Source organism: Leucopleurus acutus, assembly GCF_964270905.1.
Source record: "Leucopleurus acutus genome assembly, chromosome: 1".
NCBI lineage: Eukaryota > Metazoa > Chordata > Mammalia > Artiodactyla > Delphinidae > Leucopleurus > Leucopleurus acutus.
This window is the reverse complement of record NC_139142.1, coordinates 15,398,719-15,418,622: the sequence shown is the minus strand read 5'-3', so window position 1 is coordinate 15,418,622 and position 19,904 is coordinate 15,398,719. Positions and strand designations below refer to the sequence as shown.

The 19,904-nt window shown below is 35.3% G+C and overlaps 1 protein-coding gene across 2 annotated transcripts in view; it reads right to left on the bottom strand.

Annotated features, from left to right (window-relative positions):
• The window catches only part of GALC (galactosylceramidase), a 59,423-nt gene that overhangs the window by 29,355 nt on the left and 10,164 nt on the right, over positions 1–19,904 (bottom strand). Inside the window, exons 2-7 of one of the 2 annotated variants that reach the window (XM_082853721.1) lie at positions 12,584–12,652; positions 12,260–12,323; positions 10,578–10,691; positions 8,437–8,576; positions 6,516–6,554; positions 2,437–2,567 (exon numbers count right to left, since the gene is read on the bottom strand). In XM_082853721.1, coding sequence (XP_082709847.1) covers positions 2,437–2,567; positions 6,516–6,554; positions 8,437–8,576; positions 10,578–10,691; positions 12,260–12,323; positions 12,584–12,652 — 557 coding nt within the window. The remainder of the gene's footprint in view (positions 1–2,436; positions 2,568–6,515; positions 6,555–8,436; positions 8,577–10,577; positions 10,692–12,259; positions 12,324–12,583; positions 12,653–19,904) is intronic. The other variant, XM_082853722.1, reaches the window with a different exon arrangement.

Sequence of the window (19,904 nt, the reverse complement as noted above, 5' to 3'; positions counted from 1 at the left end):
ACAGTCAAAAATATTTTCAGTTATTGCCAAATGTTCTGTAGGAGGCAAAATTATCCCCAGTTGAGAACTACTGGTATAAAGGTATCAGCATAAATGTAATCAATAGAATCAAAACTTGTTAAATAATGAAAAAGACACTTCATTTAAAAAGAGCAAAGAAAACAAATCACATAGCAAAAGAATGTGTGTGGGGGTGTATTTTATATATATATATATATAAAAATATATATATGGTACAAATCATTAAATGACAAACACAGTAGAAAAGAAAACAAAACCTTCAGGTATGTCAATAAATATAAATGAGTTAAACTCACTAAAATATGAAGACTTTCAGAACAAAATCTAAACCTATGCTATATGCAGCATCACACCTAAAACAAAATTACCTTGAAAGGTAAAGAATAAAAGTATGGGCAAAGATTCTATCAGGCAAATACAAATAAAAAAAAAAAAAGGCAGAGTTCTCTCTTAGTTACATGCAAAGCGAAATTCAACCAAGAAGCATAATATGAGACAAAGAATGACTTTTTCTAATAATAAGTTACAAACCATAATAAAGATAAAACATTACTAATACCTATGTACCAAATAACACAGCAACAACTTTCAAACAGCAGTAATTTCATGAGATTGAAAGGAAAAATAGAAACTCACTAATAAGAGGAAACTAACACTCTTAGTAACCTTGGATAGTTTAAGCGAACAGAATAATTAGAATACAGAATAGCGAAACAATGCAATCAGTAAGGTGGATAAAATACACTCAGTTCTCATATCCTGATAGAAAATATACCCTAATATAATAAGATAAAAAGACGACCTTGGGAAATTTTATGAAAAAAATTAAATAATACATTCAGCATTAAATGACCACAATGCAGTAAATTAGAAAATAATGATAAAAAAAACAGACTCTATGAGATAGACCTAAAGCAGTGCTCAAAGAAGAATTCATTGCATAAGATACCAACATCAATAAAGATAAAATGAATTAAACATCCAACTTCTTCGTGAAGATACAGTGAAATCCACACTTTCAATTATTTTTTCCTAGCCAAATATATTCAAGATCAACACAACTTTTTTCCTTCAAGATTTGAGCTATTTATGCAAGTTTTAACAATAAAGGCAAAAATTACATTCTAATTTCAATGTATAAAATATTAAAATACATTTTACTTTTCTTGCCAAAAAATAAATAAATAAATAAGCCTAAATCTAATCTAATCACGCCTCTATCAATTTCTAACAAGAAACAGCATAGATGAGCATTTTAAACTTAACTACAAAGATGAAATCAGTAAAATCCAGACTGTGAGATGCTTTACAGGACAAACAATCCAGTTTCTTCAACAAATGAAAGGAAAAAAAAAGAGATGGAGCAAGAACCAAAACATTAGAAGAGACTTAGATATCAACTAATCATAATGTATGAATCTAAATTGGATCCAGATTCAATCAAATAAAACTATAAAATAACAATAACAGATATTTGATAATATCAAGAAACCATCACATAGTTTCTTGTGATAATGGTATTATTTATGGTGAAATGAAAGAGTTTTTATCTTGAGAGATAAATGGTAAAATTTTTATGGAAGAAATAACATAATGTCTGGGATTTGCTTCAAAATAATGTGAGGAGGAAGAAAAGAGGAATGGATAGGCATGTGAATGGAGAATTGTTCATGGGTTCATAGTTATGGAGGCTGAATGTTGGGAACATGAATATCCACCATATTATTCTGACTACTTTTGTGCACATTGAAAATTCTTCGTTAAAAAATAAGCACACATAGTTCAAGCAGAGCCTTCACACTGAATAAAGAACAAACTCCACATATATATGTATTCTATTTTTCAAATGTTTATATACATTATCATGATAGACAAAATTCAAATACACTTAAAAAAAAATAATACTGCTGGAACCCAGTGAGGTCAAGGCCCCAAAGGCTGAAAGGCAGAACTGGACTAAGGAGCAGGGTCAAAGCCATACTGCTAAGGATATGTGACAAAAGTCACGGTCAGTGATCATATCATACCATTTACCTAAGTGTTCATGAACCCCCAAGCACAGGAAGTCTGAGGGTTAGGAACTAATTTCACAGCACTGCCTTTATAATTTCTAAAATGTAAACACTACTCTGCCCCTTAATCTAAACAAAGCCATGTTTTATTACTCCAAACATTAAAACAATATTTTAAGTTACCAGTACATTATTCCATTGTCATAGAAAGATTCCCAAAGTATACACATTTCAAAGAAAAAAGGAATGAAATATCATTTATACATGCTTTGGTTAAATAAATACAAGAAAGCTACCTTCTGAAAATATAATCAAATGGGGAGAAGGAGGCAAAAACAAAGGCACAGTCAATATCCACAGCAAGCAGTCAGAAACTTAGTTTTCAAAGTAAAACATTCCTTACCCTATGACATCAATCACCCTCAAGAGCTCAGAGTCAAGCAGCATAGAAGCAGAAATGGGCTCCCAGAGATTATCACTCGCTATGATTTTCACTTGCTGGAGACCTTGATAGTTCAGCATTCTTCTTAACACCTTTCAGAGAGAGAAGCAGAACATAGGAAAGGTTAAAAATGAGTTTTCAGCGGCTGAATTACAATGAAGAAAGCTAAAATGTCTTCAAACTCAGCATCCTGGATGATAGTGTCAATATTATTTCTCAATAGAAATGTGCCCCGTGTGGGGGGAAAAAAGCATTATCACTAAGATAATCCACTTCATGGGAATGTAAGGAGAAAAAAAAAAAACGAAGAGGTAAAAATGTTTTAGAGGGATTTTCCCTCTGAATTTAAAATTATGTTTAGCCATAGAAAATTTGGGTGCAAGGGTGGAAATATTTTTTAAAAAATCAGAGCAGTACTACCCACAAAAAAGCCACTATTACCCTGGTATGCATTCTTTCATGAATTCTCTTACGCAGACACAATAAATTGGGATCAAATTAAATATACCATTTGGTAAATAAAATGCTTTAACTTAGTTTATTTTGAGGATTTTCCAATGTCTTTAAATATTCTGCCATTACTGAAAAGATTACAGTTCTTAGTATTTTGTACCATACTAGAAGTAGAAATAAGAAATATTCTGCTGTTACCCTCAAGTCTTTAATAGGTATACACAGGACAGGCAATAAAATCTGCCTGTAGGACTATCTACCCACCAGATTAAAAGTAACAAGCTAACTGTAACAGGAAATAAATGAACAAAGCACAGAGTGCCTACTCTGGTATTTAGTTCTGTATCTGGGCCCCATGAGGACTCTAAAAAAAGCACAAGATGGGGTCCTCACCATTAGGTGGCAAACACACTCACCAGGACACTAAAACTAACAGAATGTCCTAGAAAATCAGAGAGTAGTGTATACTGAAATGTATAGATTGCCAAAATATAAAACAAGACAAGAGAAAAGACATTATTTCACCTAGGAGAAGGAGGTTCAGATTTCAAAACAGAACTAGTTTTGTTTTGTTTTTAAATAGATCTTTATTGGAGTATAATTGCTTCACAATACCATGTTAGTTTCAAAACAGAAGTAGTTCTTGATGAATGGGTATGCATAAACCCACTGCTATACCCCCAAGCACTCTGAACTGTCAGGTTCATAGTAGCAGGTGCTCAATAAACATTGGTTGAATTAATTAAGATAAGAAAGAACAAAGATTTTCACAAGCTCTCTTTTCACTTTCTAACTTTTCTGAACTAAAGAAATTTCCAATTAATGTGCTCTTTTAGGAGGCAAATAATGAATCAATTCCACTCTGGAAGAAATCTGAACAGATCCTTAATAGTAAATAAAGACCAACTCTCAAGATTCAGTAGGATTGAGACTCCCAAGCTCTCTATTAGGAGACCAATCTTGAGTTTCATCACCCTGAAATTCTTTCTTATTCTTACAGAGAGGAAGGAGAACAACTTAGTCACATTTGCATTTATCGCAATATTATATCTAGTTTTTCTAGTGCTATTCCTAGACCATCACCTCTAAGATTGCTTACTTTTAAGTAAGTATATATTCAAATAATACTCCAAAATATACAAGCCTATAAGCTATGTTTTATAATAGATTGCCAAAATCAGTATGAATAGCAGCATTCTTTGAGCAAAGTTTTATCTAATGTATTCCAAATGTTTTTGCTGTGGAACCCATCCCTTTCTGCCCCCTAAAAAGCCTAGATAGAAACCCTACCTATAAGAGAAATGAAAAGGAAGCTGTTCTGATTGGACTGAATGAGAGTTCAGAGACTCACACATCCATTTCCGTCCACCACCCTCAGATCCTAGATGGGATTTTCAGACACAATTTTAAAACATCACTGAAAACCAGAGTAAACCATAAATACAATGTAAATAGCAAAAATAAAAGAAATAATAGCCTTGCCACCTTTACATACATTGCTTGTTTGTACTGTATTTAGTTCTACTCTTAAAAACAAATCCTCATTATTTCCAGGGGCCATCTTATTATACTATACGGAATATATATTCATTAAGCTTATTGAACCTGAACACCTACATTCATCTGCCATTATTGAACCCTTTCAATAGGCATTTTAACAAACAGGACGCAGATTCCAATAAAATCTTGCTACAAAAATGGCAAATGCAAACTAAAAGTTATTTCCTGAGACATGTTACTGCAGGTAAACTAAAGTTTCAGGGAAAAGGAAATGAAGTCTGAACTGTTTGAAACACTGATGATGAGTCTTAGAACAAGAATTACAGTCTTTCAAATCAGGTAAGCTGAATTAGAATGCAATGGAATCAGCAACAGACTCTTAATAGTAAAAAAAAAATAAATAAAATAACCACCTTAGTTGCAGACCATTAGTTTAAAAGAAAAAGGAAACTAAATTCTAATTCTTCCATCAAATGAAATGAACACAATTAAAAAGACATGTATAATCCCAAGGAGAAAAAAAAACTATGAAATGTCAAATTTGGGAAGATGAAAGTCCATGACTGCAGCAACATGGTCCACCTGACTATAGGGTTACACAGGACACAGCCACTAACTTGGCTTCTGCTCTGTCCCCCTGCTGCTCTCATCAGACCTACCTGCACTCACAGCAGTCATAACTTTCCATGAACAACTCTTGTGCTTCAATCTTACACTAGTTCCACTGTCCCACCTCCACACCACCACACTCTCACCACTTCACTGGTAATGCCTACAGCATGGAGTTAACTTTGAGTTACCTGGCTCTGGCTTCATTCAGTCCTCTAAATCTATACCTTCTCCTCCCCACAACTAGTGATTAAATTGTGCTGTTACTGCAGTGAACATAATGGCCTACTGATGGCTCAGTGCCCCCACTTGTCTAATCCATCTTTCTCCACTTGCTCTTCCCCCAAATCCCTTTACCTTCCAGTCTTCACTTCTCAAAGGCATGGCCCTGCCTTAGCAACTTGGGGAGTTCCTATCCATCCCACCTTGAAGATTCCAACTAGTCTTCCAACAGACTTCCCAAATCCACTCATGCAGAGGTGTCACCTCCTCTCTGTACCTTCTGACAACCCTGTGCATTATTGTGCCAAAGAAATTATAGCTGATATCTTAGTTGTTCATATGGGACTCTACAGTCCCCAGATGTTAACTCTTTTGGGGCAGAAACAGTACTTTTTATCCTTGTATTCCAAGCATGTACACAATGCCTGACAAACTAGGTGTTGAGTAAATGCTTCCTGGCAGACTGAATGAATAAATAAATGAAAGAAATTTAGTGGATATTACCTGCTTAAAAACATAAGACACTCAATTTAAAGAAAAAAAATTTTAAAACTGAAAGAAAATATAACCACAAAATTATATTTCTTGGAGAAAAGACACATAAAACAAGACAAATATAACCATAAAGCAAACTAAAGAATATCTCCACCTGAAAAGTTAAACTGCCATTTGTTTTCCAATGACAGAAGGGGTTATTATTCTCAGATTTTCCTTTTCTGAAAAATAGAAATAATAGGAGTTACCTCATAAAGGAGGTAGTAAGAATTAAATAGAGATAAATATTTAGGAAAAGTGGCTCAAAAAGTAACACACTTTGCAAATGTTAGTTGCTACCTATTTGCTAATCACAAATAGAAACATGTAACACACTCCAATATAATAGGCATTCCAAAGAAAACAAGAATGAGATTATATACTATAAATTTTGATATACGATGGTGAAAGAAAAATCTACATTTCTTGAAGTCCTAAAAATCTAAAATGATACAATTGTTTTTATAGCGATTATCATAATTCCACAAATAATGAATATTTAAGTAGGAAAACTCAACACAACTCTACAGACAAAGGCAATTTCGGGCAGGAATCAGGAATATAAATATTATTAACATTTTGCTTGAATTTTATGTTATAACTAGCAAAATAAATAACTGTGCTATAAAAAATATGGTGTTCCTACTACTAATTTCCATGGAACCATAAAGGAATTTTTCACTAATAACTTAAAAATAAAAAGACTTTAAAGTTGTACAGACCTTGATATAATTGATGTCAAATGCCCTCTCATTCCAAATCTGCAAAACAGAAAGTCAAAATGTCAGAATTGAAAGTTTTTGTGTCAGAAAGCAAATATTATCATTAATATTAACCTTTCTCCATTAATATTATCTCTCATCATCTTTCTTATCATCTGAAAATCCATTTTTCTTACTTAAGGGAATGTCCTGTTATTAAATTTATAGATATTTATAAGACAACATAATTTTTAATTAAAATATTATTTTTAAAAACCTTAAAATATTTGGTGGGTATTTTTCAGAAAGTCACCTAATTCCAGAGATTTCTAAAAATGGAATATCCATTCAATCATTCAACAAAGATTGACAAGGCAATGTATGCCGAGGACTATAGCAGGCACTGGAGACCTAACAGACACAGGATTGTTGTAATAATTCTTATAAGATCCCTACATACAAAGCCAAGTATTTATAAGGACAATGTACAGGAGTAATTTTTTTAGTGCACACAGAGAATCACAACGATGTGCTATATAACAAAAGCAAACTCTTAATGAAGACAGATAAATGGAACATGCACAAATCTCTCAGGCTTAGAATCATGTAGCAGGAGGTTTTAGAGTTAAAAGAGAACTTCCACGACTTTCAGTTTGTAGCTGAGAGATGGGCCTAGCCTCCAGGTACTCTTTTCAGCCTCCAGTGATACTGGAAAGTGTTCTTATCAAAGAAGCTTCCTCACCATAGCTTGTGATTATTAAGAGTCTAAAAGAGATGTGAATAACCCATTATTTACCAGAAACATTTTCTAAGTGTGACTTTACCATAAGAGAATGCTGTTTGACCCAAACCTACATTTAGTTTCACTATGGGTTAAACATACCCTGACATTTAAGAAAGTTCTCAAACAATTTTGTTGTAATCTTGGGAAGGATAACAAAAACAAGCATATTCTTGATTCTGGCTTCCTAGAGCCCTTGGCTCATCCTCATGTCCTATATCATGTCCTGTGATACTGTAGTTTATCTGTCCCAGTGTCTGCCTCTCTCACTGAACTCAAGAGCTTATTAATCTTGGTATCCCTAAAACATAATAGTCACAATGCCTCAACACAGTAGAAGCTCAATAACTGCTTGCTAATTGCATGAAAACTTTTAAAATCAGTTTTGACAGACAGCATATTAACAAGCAAAAGTGTATAGAGACCCACTATGAGTGTGTGTGAGGCTCTATGGGGTACAGTGCAGGGTGACGTATCCCTCCAGCCTGCCAACAGACCAGCTAGAAACACAAGATATCATGTTTTACATTTTTAAATCATTAAAAGGTGTTAAATAACGGTTTAGGAAAAGGGTAGGCAGATTTCTGCCAGCTTGCCAAATCTGGCCCACCATTTGTACTTTTTACAGCCTGAAAGCTAAAAATGGATTTTAACAGTTTTAAGTGGTTACATTTTAAATGATTATATAATTACCTACATAATATCCTTAATATTGCCTTTTGATCCACAAAGCCTAAAATATTTACTCTCTGGCCCTTTAAGAAGAAGTTGGTCGCCCTCTGGTTTAGGACCACGGAAGACTCATGGAGCAAAATGAGATTAATCATTCATTAAACTATATAGTAAACACAATATTGTTGTAAGAACTAGAGAAACCAGGGAAAGCTTGGAAGCAGGAGAATTTGACCTGGGGTAGTACCAAAAACAAAAACAAAGAAATAGTTCCGGGAGGCATATACTAAGTACAGTTTCTAAAGTGGGAAGAATTTGGATGGGCAGAGAGAAAGAATAAATGGTGCCATGTAGTTAATTTGTTAATAGACACCAATAGAACAAATTAGTCTCATGACACAAAGTAGTCAACAAAGTGCCACAAATTACTTTAAAAATTATAAATAAATGTCCAAAGGTTAATCATGTTCTAAAAAATATATTACATACTCCGATATAATCAATGTCCAGATCATGATAATGCTTGGCGCCCACAATCCAACTCACGACATAGTAGGCAGTCAGCTGAAGATTTACATAAGGCCAGTTGAAACCTTTCCCCAGCCATCCAGGGAACGACCATGGCAGCCCTGCAGAGAGGAAGAGGCAAAGTTGGAGTAGGTATAAGAGTGCTGGCACTATTAAAAACAAAGCAAAATAAATAAAAAAGAACAAACACAGGCTAAGCAAAGAGCCAATAAAGATCTGACTAAAGGAAAGATTACACATCATGCACAAATTCTCAAAATCCCTTCCAGTTTATGAACATAGTAATTCCTTATTGACCCCGAGAGTCAGGTTCCATAATTCCAAATGCTCTTTCAAGAAAAATAAACAAAAACAAACACCTCTCTCAATGATACTTACCAATATAAAGAAATGTAACCTACAATTTAATTTAACTTCCACACCTCCTGCTAAAAAGATATACAATGTTCAATTTTTGTTCTCTAAGGTCAAATCAAAGAGTTTTGAAAGGCTTATGCTTAACTATTTCTGTGAGGTAAGTACAATACAAATTCCTTATTCACTAGTACATCTTCTTACAGCCTGAAGCTATTTAAAGACTAATTAGTCAGGTGATCAAATTTAACAAAACTAGTTTGTCCTATGTCAATACAAATGCCATTGACTCAATAGGGAAATATACCTTCGTTACACGATATAGAACAAATAATCCACATTCTTCCAATACCCCAGTTATTATTAATCAAAAAAAAAATGAGAAGAGTAGAGAAGCACTAATTAAGATTCTAAATCCTAATTCTCTTACTAATATATTAATATTAAAATAAGGTCAACATTAAGTTCCTTAACTGTTAATATATATTACCAATCTAGTTCACCACTGAAAAAAATTAAAATCAAAGTGACAAAATGCTTATTTTTCTAAACTCTAGAAGAATGCCTAAGTGTATCCAAATAATAAATGTGACATTAAAATAATGGAATGTTTTAAAACAATGAAATGCCAAATACATTCTGAAGGCCCACCATGTGAAGTCTTTGTTAGGACATGGTTCAGCATGCCAGATTTTCTGTATTTAAATTAGAACTGACCTTGAAAACAGCACAATGGGCAAGTATGTGCTGAAGTCAATGATGCTTTTTACTGCTCAAAACATTTCTGGAATCTCTTACAAAAGTCCATTTAGAAAGAACACACTGACCTCCTCATTTTTTTTTAACTTAGAAAAACTTAGGCTTGTCCTTTAATTGGATGGTTGAAAATGATTTTTAAAATAACTTGAAATTAAGTCCTATAAAATGGATCTCAACTCATGTAATTTAGCCTGAATGTATAAGCCTGTTTAAAAAAATCAAATTCATTTCAAATGATAAAAGTATGTCACCACTGTGTATGTTTGAAATCTTTTATAGGTCTGTGCACTGCTACAGGAGAACAGTGCGAGGAGTACAGTCCCATTTAAGAAGCCATCCTGCCGCTAGAATCTAAGCTCCACGAGGACAGGAATTGGGGGCTGGATTGTTCTAGGCATCCCCAGTGCCTAGAACAGTGACCACCACATCCTCGAGGTTCAAAACAAACACACATACAAACCAAAAAAAACTTTTGTATGTACCTCATCTAGAAATGGGGTCTACTACTGCATGTAGCACACAATTTTTGCAAATAGTTGGGATATACTGCTGCATACAGGATACAATTTTATAAATAGTATTGCCCTTTTACAAATTTTGATGAGAAATTTTGTTGAGGAAATTAGTATAGCACCACAAAAAAAGAAAAAAACAAAAAATCGAAAACAACAGAATAAGGTTCTAAACCTGATTTTGACATTTACTACTTTTCTGACCTTAAGTCAGTGGTATAAGCTCTCTAAGCCTCCACTGCTTCTGTAAAATGAGAAGAGTAGTGTCTTACTCCAGAGGTATGATAAATATCAGACACAATATATATGAGCAAAGAAGGAATCATGCCTGGCACATGCTTTGCTGCTGGTAGCATACTGGTAGTATTAACAACATTATTAATACTACAGTATTAATAGATACTCCACACACATGATTCAGAATTTAAAAATTAAAGGAAAACAGACTACAAAAGTACATCAAACTTCACTTCTTACCCATGAGTGTGATCTTAGGGTTCCGCTTCTTAGCTTCCTTCATTAACCACCACTCATATCCTCGGAAATAATTCTCATCTAGTGCATAGTGCATGTGGGAGGGCTCGGTGCCATCTGCATGGGAGAGAGCAAAACAGAAAGGAAACTATCTGTTAATGGCGCTTTGTAGGCCACTCTCCCCTACACACATACACACATTTCAGAGAAGTAGTATTCCAGATCCAATCCTGACGTAGGGCACATAAGAATAATCTTATATAACTTAAGGATGGATGATCAAAGCATATTATTTCATTTTTTCATTACCATAAGCAACATAAAGGTCTTAAATTATAAAACCACAACTTTCTATTGTAAGCAGTGTTAAGAAAAGTTGTTATCAACTCATATAATTGAAAATTCCTAGGACTATATTCTGCTGGGATTTGGTCTCTCTGGGGTTTTCAAATCCCTATGTCCACCTTTAAGTTCAGATCACCTCAGCTTCCAACTTCTCAATCCTAGATGTGAATCCTGGGCTCCAAAGCCCCAATTTCCATACCCCAGGCCTTGAGCCTGTAACATGCCTTGTTAAATCAAGACAACAGAATTTTGAGAAAAAAGGAACGAGTACACTTTCCCACTGTAAGAAAATTCTATACTAACCTCTACAGGGTGTCAAGGTAGGTAAGTGACATCAGTCCTCACATGTTACCACATTTCACAAACATCTGCCCTTGTTAAGAAAGGCCTCAGAAGGAGAGGGGCCCTAGCCCTTTTCTTCTTAAAGGTGAACATCAGAATTCACAAGAACTACCTGCTTCTGTATCTCTACCTCTAATTTAGCTTCAGCAAATGAAGGTGGCCAGTCATTATCACTTCTGCAAAATAGGGTTTGACAATAAAATGCATGTCTTTTATAATAGGTTGGGGATAGTTTTGTTATGGGATTTTCTTTTGTTTTTCATTTGCATTGTTTCTTTCAGCATGAATTAAATACCAATTCCACTACACAGATATATCTATTTAACAAAAGCCACTTCCAAGTCACTAACAGGTACATGGGTATATAGACAATACTCTAAGGTTCACTATAATGGAATCTAACTGATAAAAAATAAGTTATATACAATCATTGAGAGAATTTTCTTCCTGAAAACCAGAGACCTATAAATTTTTTAATTGACTACATGTACTACACAAAGCCAAAATTATGCCAAGGAAGATTGAAAATTTAGTGGTTGAAAATGATTTTATTTTTAAAAGACAAAAAAGCTATATCTCTGAAATATCTCTGAAATTACTTATATTTTTGCCACATATTTTATTTAAAGCTAATAACATCTTACATATTTTATACATTAAAATCTTTCTTTTTTTAACTTCTCAGTAAAATTCCAAACTCTCCCTATGCTCTGTCTAGTAAATATTAGTTTATAAAAAACTGTGGATTTGTTTACTGCTTAGTACTTCAACTAAATAAGCAATCTAAAGTCCACAAGCTGCTTTGTATGGAAAAAATGCATATTTTGATATAATATTTTAAAAATAATTAGAATGAAGAAGGAACAATAAAGAACAATCTAAGCAGTAACCAACATCAAAAATGTTGGCATTCTTTATATTCTGAAACCACAGTCCATAAGTTTAAGTATAGGTTTAAATATTGGGGGAAAACGATGCCATTCCACAAATACTCCTACCTGTTGTCTGCCCATCACCACCTATTTCAACTTTTAGAATATGCAAAGAGGCACCGAAGTTCGGCTGGGGAAAGAAGTAACAATATTAACACTGTGATTCATTGTATGAAGGACAAAACACTTTAAGACAATTACTAATCACTGCCTTTGGTTTTGCAGATGAGAAAACCAAAGCAAAACTTCAAATAAACAGCAACTTATTCCAAAAGTAATTTGCCTAGTTTTTTAAAAACTAGAATGGTGAAGGTACTAAAGACTATTAGTGACATTCACCACAGTTTCTAAGATATCACAGAAAGCATTAAATAATTATTTTTTCATTACCTTAAAGAGATAATCCAGTATTTGAGAACGATAGGGCTCTGGGTAATTTACTAGAAGTCGGGAGGTTGCCTAAAAAATAAAAAGTTTTCAAAAGTATGAATAAAACAAATCCAATAATGAACACCTTTTCAGAGTGCTTATGCATGCCATCTAGCATGCCCGTATTTAGCCAGCTCTTGGGCAGCGTTGAGCTGCGGAAAGTCGTTTCCCAGGTTATCTGTTTGCCTGTCTTGGTTTTGCCCATCATTGGGCAAATACGGCTGTTGTCTGTCCCATAGCTAAAACATGGGTTCCAAGCAACAACCAGGTTTCTCTTCTACTGAGATGAGGGTTGGCTGGGAGGTAAGCTTGCTAAGTCTATTGATGAATCTCATTATTACAAATTTATCTTGAGGACCTTGACTCACAGAGTGGTTTTTAGAAGAAATGAAACAGTTTCTCTGTCTTAAGGCTGTTTGTCAACTACAACATCTGGGGGCCAGAATGGGAAAGATGAATCTCAGGTAAGTTTTCCCCTCAACGTCTTGCAAGAAAATATTACTAGCAGCACTGCTTAAAGGAACCTCCACTCTCCTCATTCTTATTAGAGATTTATAGGTGCTACCTCTCACTATTAAGAATGACCACACAGTGATTCCCCAGGCCAGGCTGTACTAAGGAAACCTCACACAAGGAAACCTCACACAAGACTTTCCATCAGAATAGAAAGAGAGAGGGGGAAGATGCAGGAAATAACACTTGATCATACCTAAACCATGGCTGATGACTGCTTGAACCAAGAAATCACAAAATCAATAACCCACCAAGTATGTATACTTTGGGGGGCAACAGTAGCAAGGGGAATAAAGAGATAGGTTTTAACATGAAACAACCAACACCTTGCCAGGTGTATGCCAAGGGCAAGACTTGACTTCCATGGGGCTTGATGTTCTATTTTACTCTCATATATGCTACCACTGGTGTCTCAGCCCCTGCCACTGACACACAGGCCCATGGAGCTACTCTCTAGCCACTTCAAGCTCAACACATCCCCAACCAAACATAGCACTTTTTCCTAAATCTGTTTCCTTCTCATGTATTTGCTATCTTAGTAAAGAATAACACCTGTCTGAGCCATAAATTTAGGGTCATCCTTTTATCAAACTTTCCATCTATCTTCAGTCACCAAGACCTCCTTAATATCTCTCAAATCCATCCCCTCATCTTCAACCCCACTACCTTCCTAGGCTCTCCTCAATTATTAGAACAGCCTAAATGGTTTCAGGGTCTCCCATCTGCCTCCCCATATTTTATCCTCCATACTACTTGTCAGATTAATCTTCCCAAAACAAAACAAAACAAAAACCTAACCATGAAACTACTCTGTTTAAACATGCCAAGACTTCCCTCCCCCAAGAGCTTTCAGGATAAAGTTCAGATTGTTCAGTTTTATACCCAAATCCCTTAATTATTTGGATTCTAACTCTGACACTTTACCCCTTATCACTCTCACACCATCTATCTAGGTCTAACAAACTAATTTTTCTCTTTCTTCTGTCTGGAATGCATTCTACACCCTCATTTGGCCAAATCCAATTCATCCTTCAGCTTTCAGGTCAAACTCCACCTGTTCAAGGAAGAATACCTTCTGCTCCTCCCCATAAGTTTGACGTAAGTCAGGGGTCCCCAACTCCCAGGCCACAGACCGGTACAGTCGGTGGCCTATTAGGAACGGGGCCGCACGGCAGGAGGTGAGTGGAGGGCAAGCGAGTGAAGCTTCATCTATACTTACAGCCGCTCCCCATCGCTCTCATTACTGCCTGAGCTCCACCTCCTGTCAGCATTATGGTGAGTTGTATAATCATTTCATTATATATTACAATGTAATAATAATAGAAATAAAATGCACAATAAATGTAACGCGCTTGAATCATCCCGAAACCATCCCCCCTCCGCCGGTCCATGGGAAAATTGTCTTCCACGAAACCAGTCCCTGGTGCCAAAAGGGTCGGGGACCACTGACGCAGATTGGACTGTGGACTCCCTCGGCACAAGGTCCACATGGCTACCATAACTCTTCTATCCCTGCACCCTCATCACTGCTTTACTTTTCTGTTTCACCTCTAAGTTCCTTGAGGACAAGGACTGTGTCTTATTCAAGTTCATATCCCCATTTATTCTATTATTCAATAACCATTTATTTAATATCTTTTATGTTATCATTTGTTGCACTGCACAGGCAACATAATATAGGCTTTGCGTCCATGAAGGTGGTATCCTGATTACATCATTTACAAGCAATGTGACCAAGGGCAATTTATCATAAAGTGGGTTATCTTATTCATTCAGCTGTCCTAAGACTAAAATAAAGTATATGTAAAGGACTTAGCACAGTAGCTGGCACATAGTAAGCTCTCAAGAATTGACAGGCACTGTTTACACAAATTGTTTTTAAAAATAGAGTCACTTTCTCAAAGAGCTTACAGACTAGCAGAGGCTCAAATATTAAAGTGAAGGAATGCTGTATATGCACACTAACCTATCCTTGACCCAAGGTACACAAAGCTGCCTGCTCTGCATTATGCTAACGATATACATTGTTGTTAGAACAGTGTGTTTCACTGTTTGGGGGTTATTTTTCTCTCTGTGCTCTTCTATCGCTAACACAGAAAGTGCCAACTCTGAGTAACCACACCACATCATTACTCTATTGCAAGCCTACAGTCACACCGAATGCAAAAGCATTAGTCAATGGCAATAGTCAGGAGCAGTACAGCCAAACGTTGAAACGTACCATGAAGCAATAACAAATTACCAAATTACTAATCACGCTCCCTGAATAAGGCCTGGAGCTCTTTACAAGCAGCCCAGGAAGCCTTAGCACAGTAGCTGGAACATAGTAAGCTCTCAACAAATGGCAGGCATTGTATACCCAAACTGGAACATGTTTTTCATTTAAAATCCTTGGAATAACTTCCTCCCCACTAATCTATGAAACAGAATGATATTAACCAAAATATTCGTGTGACAGATGCCATCCTGTGCTTTGACATCTATCCTCACAATGTTCCTACCAGGTAGGTATCACTGTGTCCCCAGAGAAAAACCTGAGATACAGGTAAGTTAAATAACCTGCCCAAGGCTGTACAGTGAGTGGCAGGGCCCAGAACAGATCCCTAGCAATCTGCTCTTCAGTCCATGTACACCATACTGCCTTCCCTATCAAATATGAAGATTCCAAACACTTATTGCCACAAACTGTGCTAGGTACCAGGGACTTCAGAAAGAAGTTTAAAGTGGTGTACAAATATAGTCTTGCAACCATTTTCATCCAATCGTATTTACCGAACTTCTAAGATGAGTGATGCATTACACATAAGGACACTATTAGAATAGATAACAGTCTCCTATTCTGAGTTACGAAACAATTCTTCTCGTTTTAATAATTTTAAACTGAGTTAATAAACTTAAAATAACAAAACATTTCCATTTTCAGCAAGTTAAACAATGGATTTAATATCAAAGTAAAGATATTAGGACATTATGAGTCCTCATTTTAAGAAATACTGGCTATTCCAGGTTTAAACCACAAAAATAGAAAGGAGAATGGTAGTAGTAAAGAATAAATACATTAGCCCATTAGTCTACTGTTTACCTTGAAATATGCATCAGCACCTATGAGTGAGGTTGCAACATTAGAAAATAAAAATGTAAAAATCAGCTGGGTTAGGGAAAAGATTTTTTTTTCCCACAGTAGAAGGTCAGATCTGTGATCAGACTACAGACCAAGTTATCCACTGGCTTTTCCTTCCTGTAATGCAAATGCAAAACTTAATCTCTGATCACCAAGGCATCCACTTTTCAAAAATAATTATGTTTTCTGGTACGTCTACTTAAAAATAGTCACCCAAATCTCGTCGGTAACTTGAAACCTTAGAGTTTTGCTAAGTTAAATGATGGAAATTAATTAAATATATAGATAATTTCCGAATAATATAAAATGCTAAAACATTAATTACTGAACATAGGTTTATCTACTTTTGGTTTCTTATCACAGAGAAACAAAAGATATTTAGATCTGTTAGAAAACATGTCTTGTGCTACAATGAAAAACTGTACCAAAAAAGAAGCATATGCTTCTAGAAATTATAAAATATATTCATAAATTTGCCAACCTACAGAATACTGGTATAACAGTTCACAATTGTTTACTTCCTAGTTTTCACTAGAAATTAAAGTTTATAAGAGTCAAGCATTCTAACTAATATATGTAATTAAAATACTGGAAATAATAAGGGAAACAATTCTATCAAGGAAAGTAGGATGTATTTTGGCTAAGAAAAGGTATGAGGTAGGGAGATGTATTTTTGTTAGGGAAATGAAAGTAATTTTGTCCTAAAGTAGACAAAATGAATGGATATAGAAGCTGGGGAAAGAGAGAGAGAGAAGAAGAGAGGGAATTTTACCTGTGTAGTCAAGCTAGCTAAAAATGAAATAAATTTATTATAAGGATTTTTTTAAATAAACTTTAATAGTGTACTTATGTAAAACTAAAACTTAATTATCTTTCATCTGCTAAGAAGATAAATTTTTATTAGACTATTGGTCTGCTCTTGATAAGCCTGTGAAAGGTTTTTCTTTACCTTTTAAGTAATCTGCCTAGGAAATAAAGATTCTGTGTTTTATCAAAATAATATTCTATGCTTCACATTATCTTTACTGAATCTTTAATTACTTAAAAAAAATGTGAGTCTTCTCTATTAAAAGAGCTAAGGTTGTGTGTTTGGGGTGGGGGGGGTTAAACTGGGATTAAAATAAGTAACTTTACGTATTTGCCTGTGAAGTTCTTGTCATTTTGGTTAAATGGATAACTAAGTATTATTTCACAGTGACCAACAATCCTATTTAATCAAGTGTTTTAACAGCTTTTGATATTTTGACAAACTTCCCAAAATCAAATTCTAAATGAAGTCTTTTTGACCTCAAAATAACTTTGAGATTTTCCAGATGGGCCCTGGAACATCTCAAAAGATGTGGTCTTTCTCCTTATAAAAAGACAGACATTAAACTAATTAGGCTTATTTGGTATGTTAAATTGCATGGGAAGCACTGTCAAAGACATAATGCTAAACCTTCTTTGGGTTATATTTGTATTGATATATGTTACTAATATATGTGTTCCAGAAATTACATGAAATTCCTAGATACCTGCTATATCCTGGTATAATGTTATCACTTGTAATTCTAGTTATTAACTTAAAATGTTGTATGTCACAGAAATAACCTAATTTCCTTGTCATTTGCATTATAATAAACTTTATCAGATCTTTAACATGGTCGTGTTTAAGTCTTTTTGTCATTTACAGACAATTATTTACTCTGACGCTTTTGCAAAAGTGTTCTTTGAAAAGTACTTCATCTTCAAGAAGACTTGTGAAAAGGACTCTAACTTAAAGTACAGGATTCTGATAATTTTCAGATCATATTGCTCAACTGGGTAAGAATTTACAGAACTCTAAGGTAAAAAAAGATTCAGGGCTTCCCTGGTGGTGCAGTGGTTGAGAGTCCGCCTGCCGATGCAGGGGACATGGGTTCGTACCCCAGTCCGGGAAGATCCCACATGCCGCGGAGCGGCTGGGCCTGTGAGCCATGGCCGCCGAGCCTGCGCATCCAGAGCCTATGCTCCGCAACGGGAGAGGCCACAACAGTGAGAGGCCCACGTACCGCAAAAAAAAAAAAAAGATTCATAAAACTGCTAACTAAAGATCAGGTTCAATCAGAATTAATTACAAGAAACTGAATGAACTGATGAGGATAATTATAATTTTTATGACTTTTTATCTGAAACATTATTAGTTCTTGAATGTTTTTTTTTTTCCCCCAGACTTAAGGAAACCCTTTTTCCTAAGCTGTCTATGACTTACAGCAATTTGGTAAAGTGTGCCCTTATAAACAAAGATAAAACAAATTTCTCCCTACCTGATCCCTTCAGAATTTAGAAACTCTTAGCGAGTATTCTCATTTTCATAGCAATATATTTATTTGCATAAGTTCCTAAGAATCTGTCCTCCTTATAACAGGACACAATTGTAAACATTGATTATATTACTAAGGTTTTAACTGGAATGTCATATCTGAGAGAGATGAACATAGACTCAGATATGACCAGACAGATTTAAGGAACTAAGCTTGACTTATGGAGCCAATAAAGCTCCTTGGAAAAATCAGCCTGCCAACTTGCTTACAGAAGCCTTACCAGGTGAGTAAGGAAGGTCGCTTCCTGGCAGATGTAGGAACCTCAGGATATTCGGTGGACCTCGGGAAGAAAGGAATTCACCCAAATCTATCAGTACTGCAGGGAAAGTCTGATGGTAAGCTCATAGCTTGGCTTCCTACCTTGAGAGAGACTTCTAAGAGTCCAATCTGTGATTCCTTGTGTGACGGTCCAGCAGAGTATACTTGAAAGAGCCTATATGGTCTATCACTATTCTTGTTGCACTTAATAAATAATAAATTAATTAATTATTAAATAATCAGGCCAGACTTATTTTGCAAGTAAATTAGCATTATTTGGGTTATCTCTGATAAAAGGTGGGGGGAAGGCGAAACTATAGGACACCCTGTGGATATCAGATTTTAGTCCTGTTAATTGCCTTTGAGGTTTGTTTTCTACCTGTAAACTGGACTGAAGACTGAATTCTTCTCACTTCCTCTAATATCTGGCTACAACTCTCCAGATATTGTTTCCAACTTTTTCCCACCTTTCTGATTTGGAATTATTGAGAACTAAAATTGCCCTTTTCCTGAAGCCATGCAAGCTAAAGTGGGACAACTAGATATAAACTCCAGAGAAATCACTACAACAGTTCATGTATGAACAATCTTTGTGCCTCTTGCTGCATGGACCACTCAGAAAGAACCCCACCACCACCAGAGATATTCAGACTACAAACCAGGAAAATCTGTGATTGCCACCATCTGTCCCCACCCCGTCTGAATATGCTTCAAGTCCTACATCTAGAAATCTCAACTGGCTACCCTCAGGCCTCAGACTAGGTTTATAATCTGCTCCAACCACTAACCATTGTTTTTCTTTTGTTTCCGTAGAAATGCCTCTTATGAAATAACCTGAATCAAATATTTGCACCATAGAGGCCTAACTTTATAAACACACCTGCATTGCTGCCTCCTCAAATGAGACACAATCCATTAATTGAACTGACCTATTCTAAGACAGTGGTTGGGTGCGATACGGAGCAATCCACCAACTCAGCACAGATTCAAACCTACTTACACCAGATGTCCCAAGATGTTAATCATAACATTATCTAATCTTTGAATG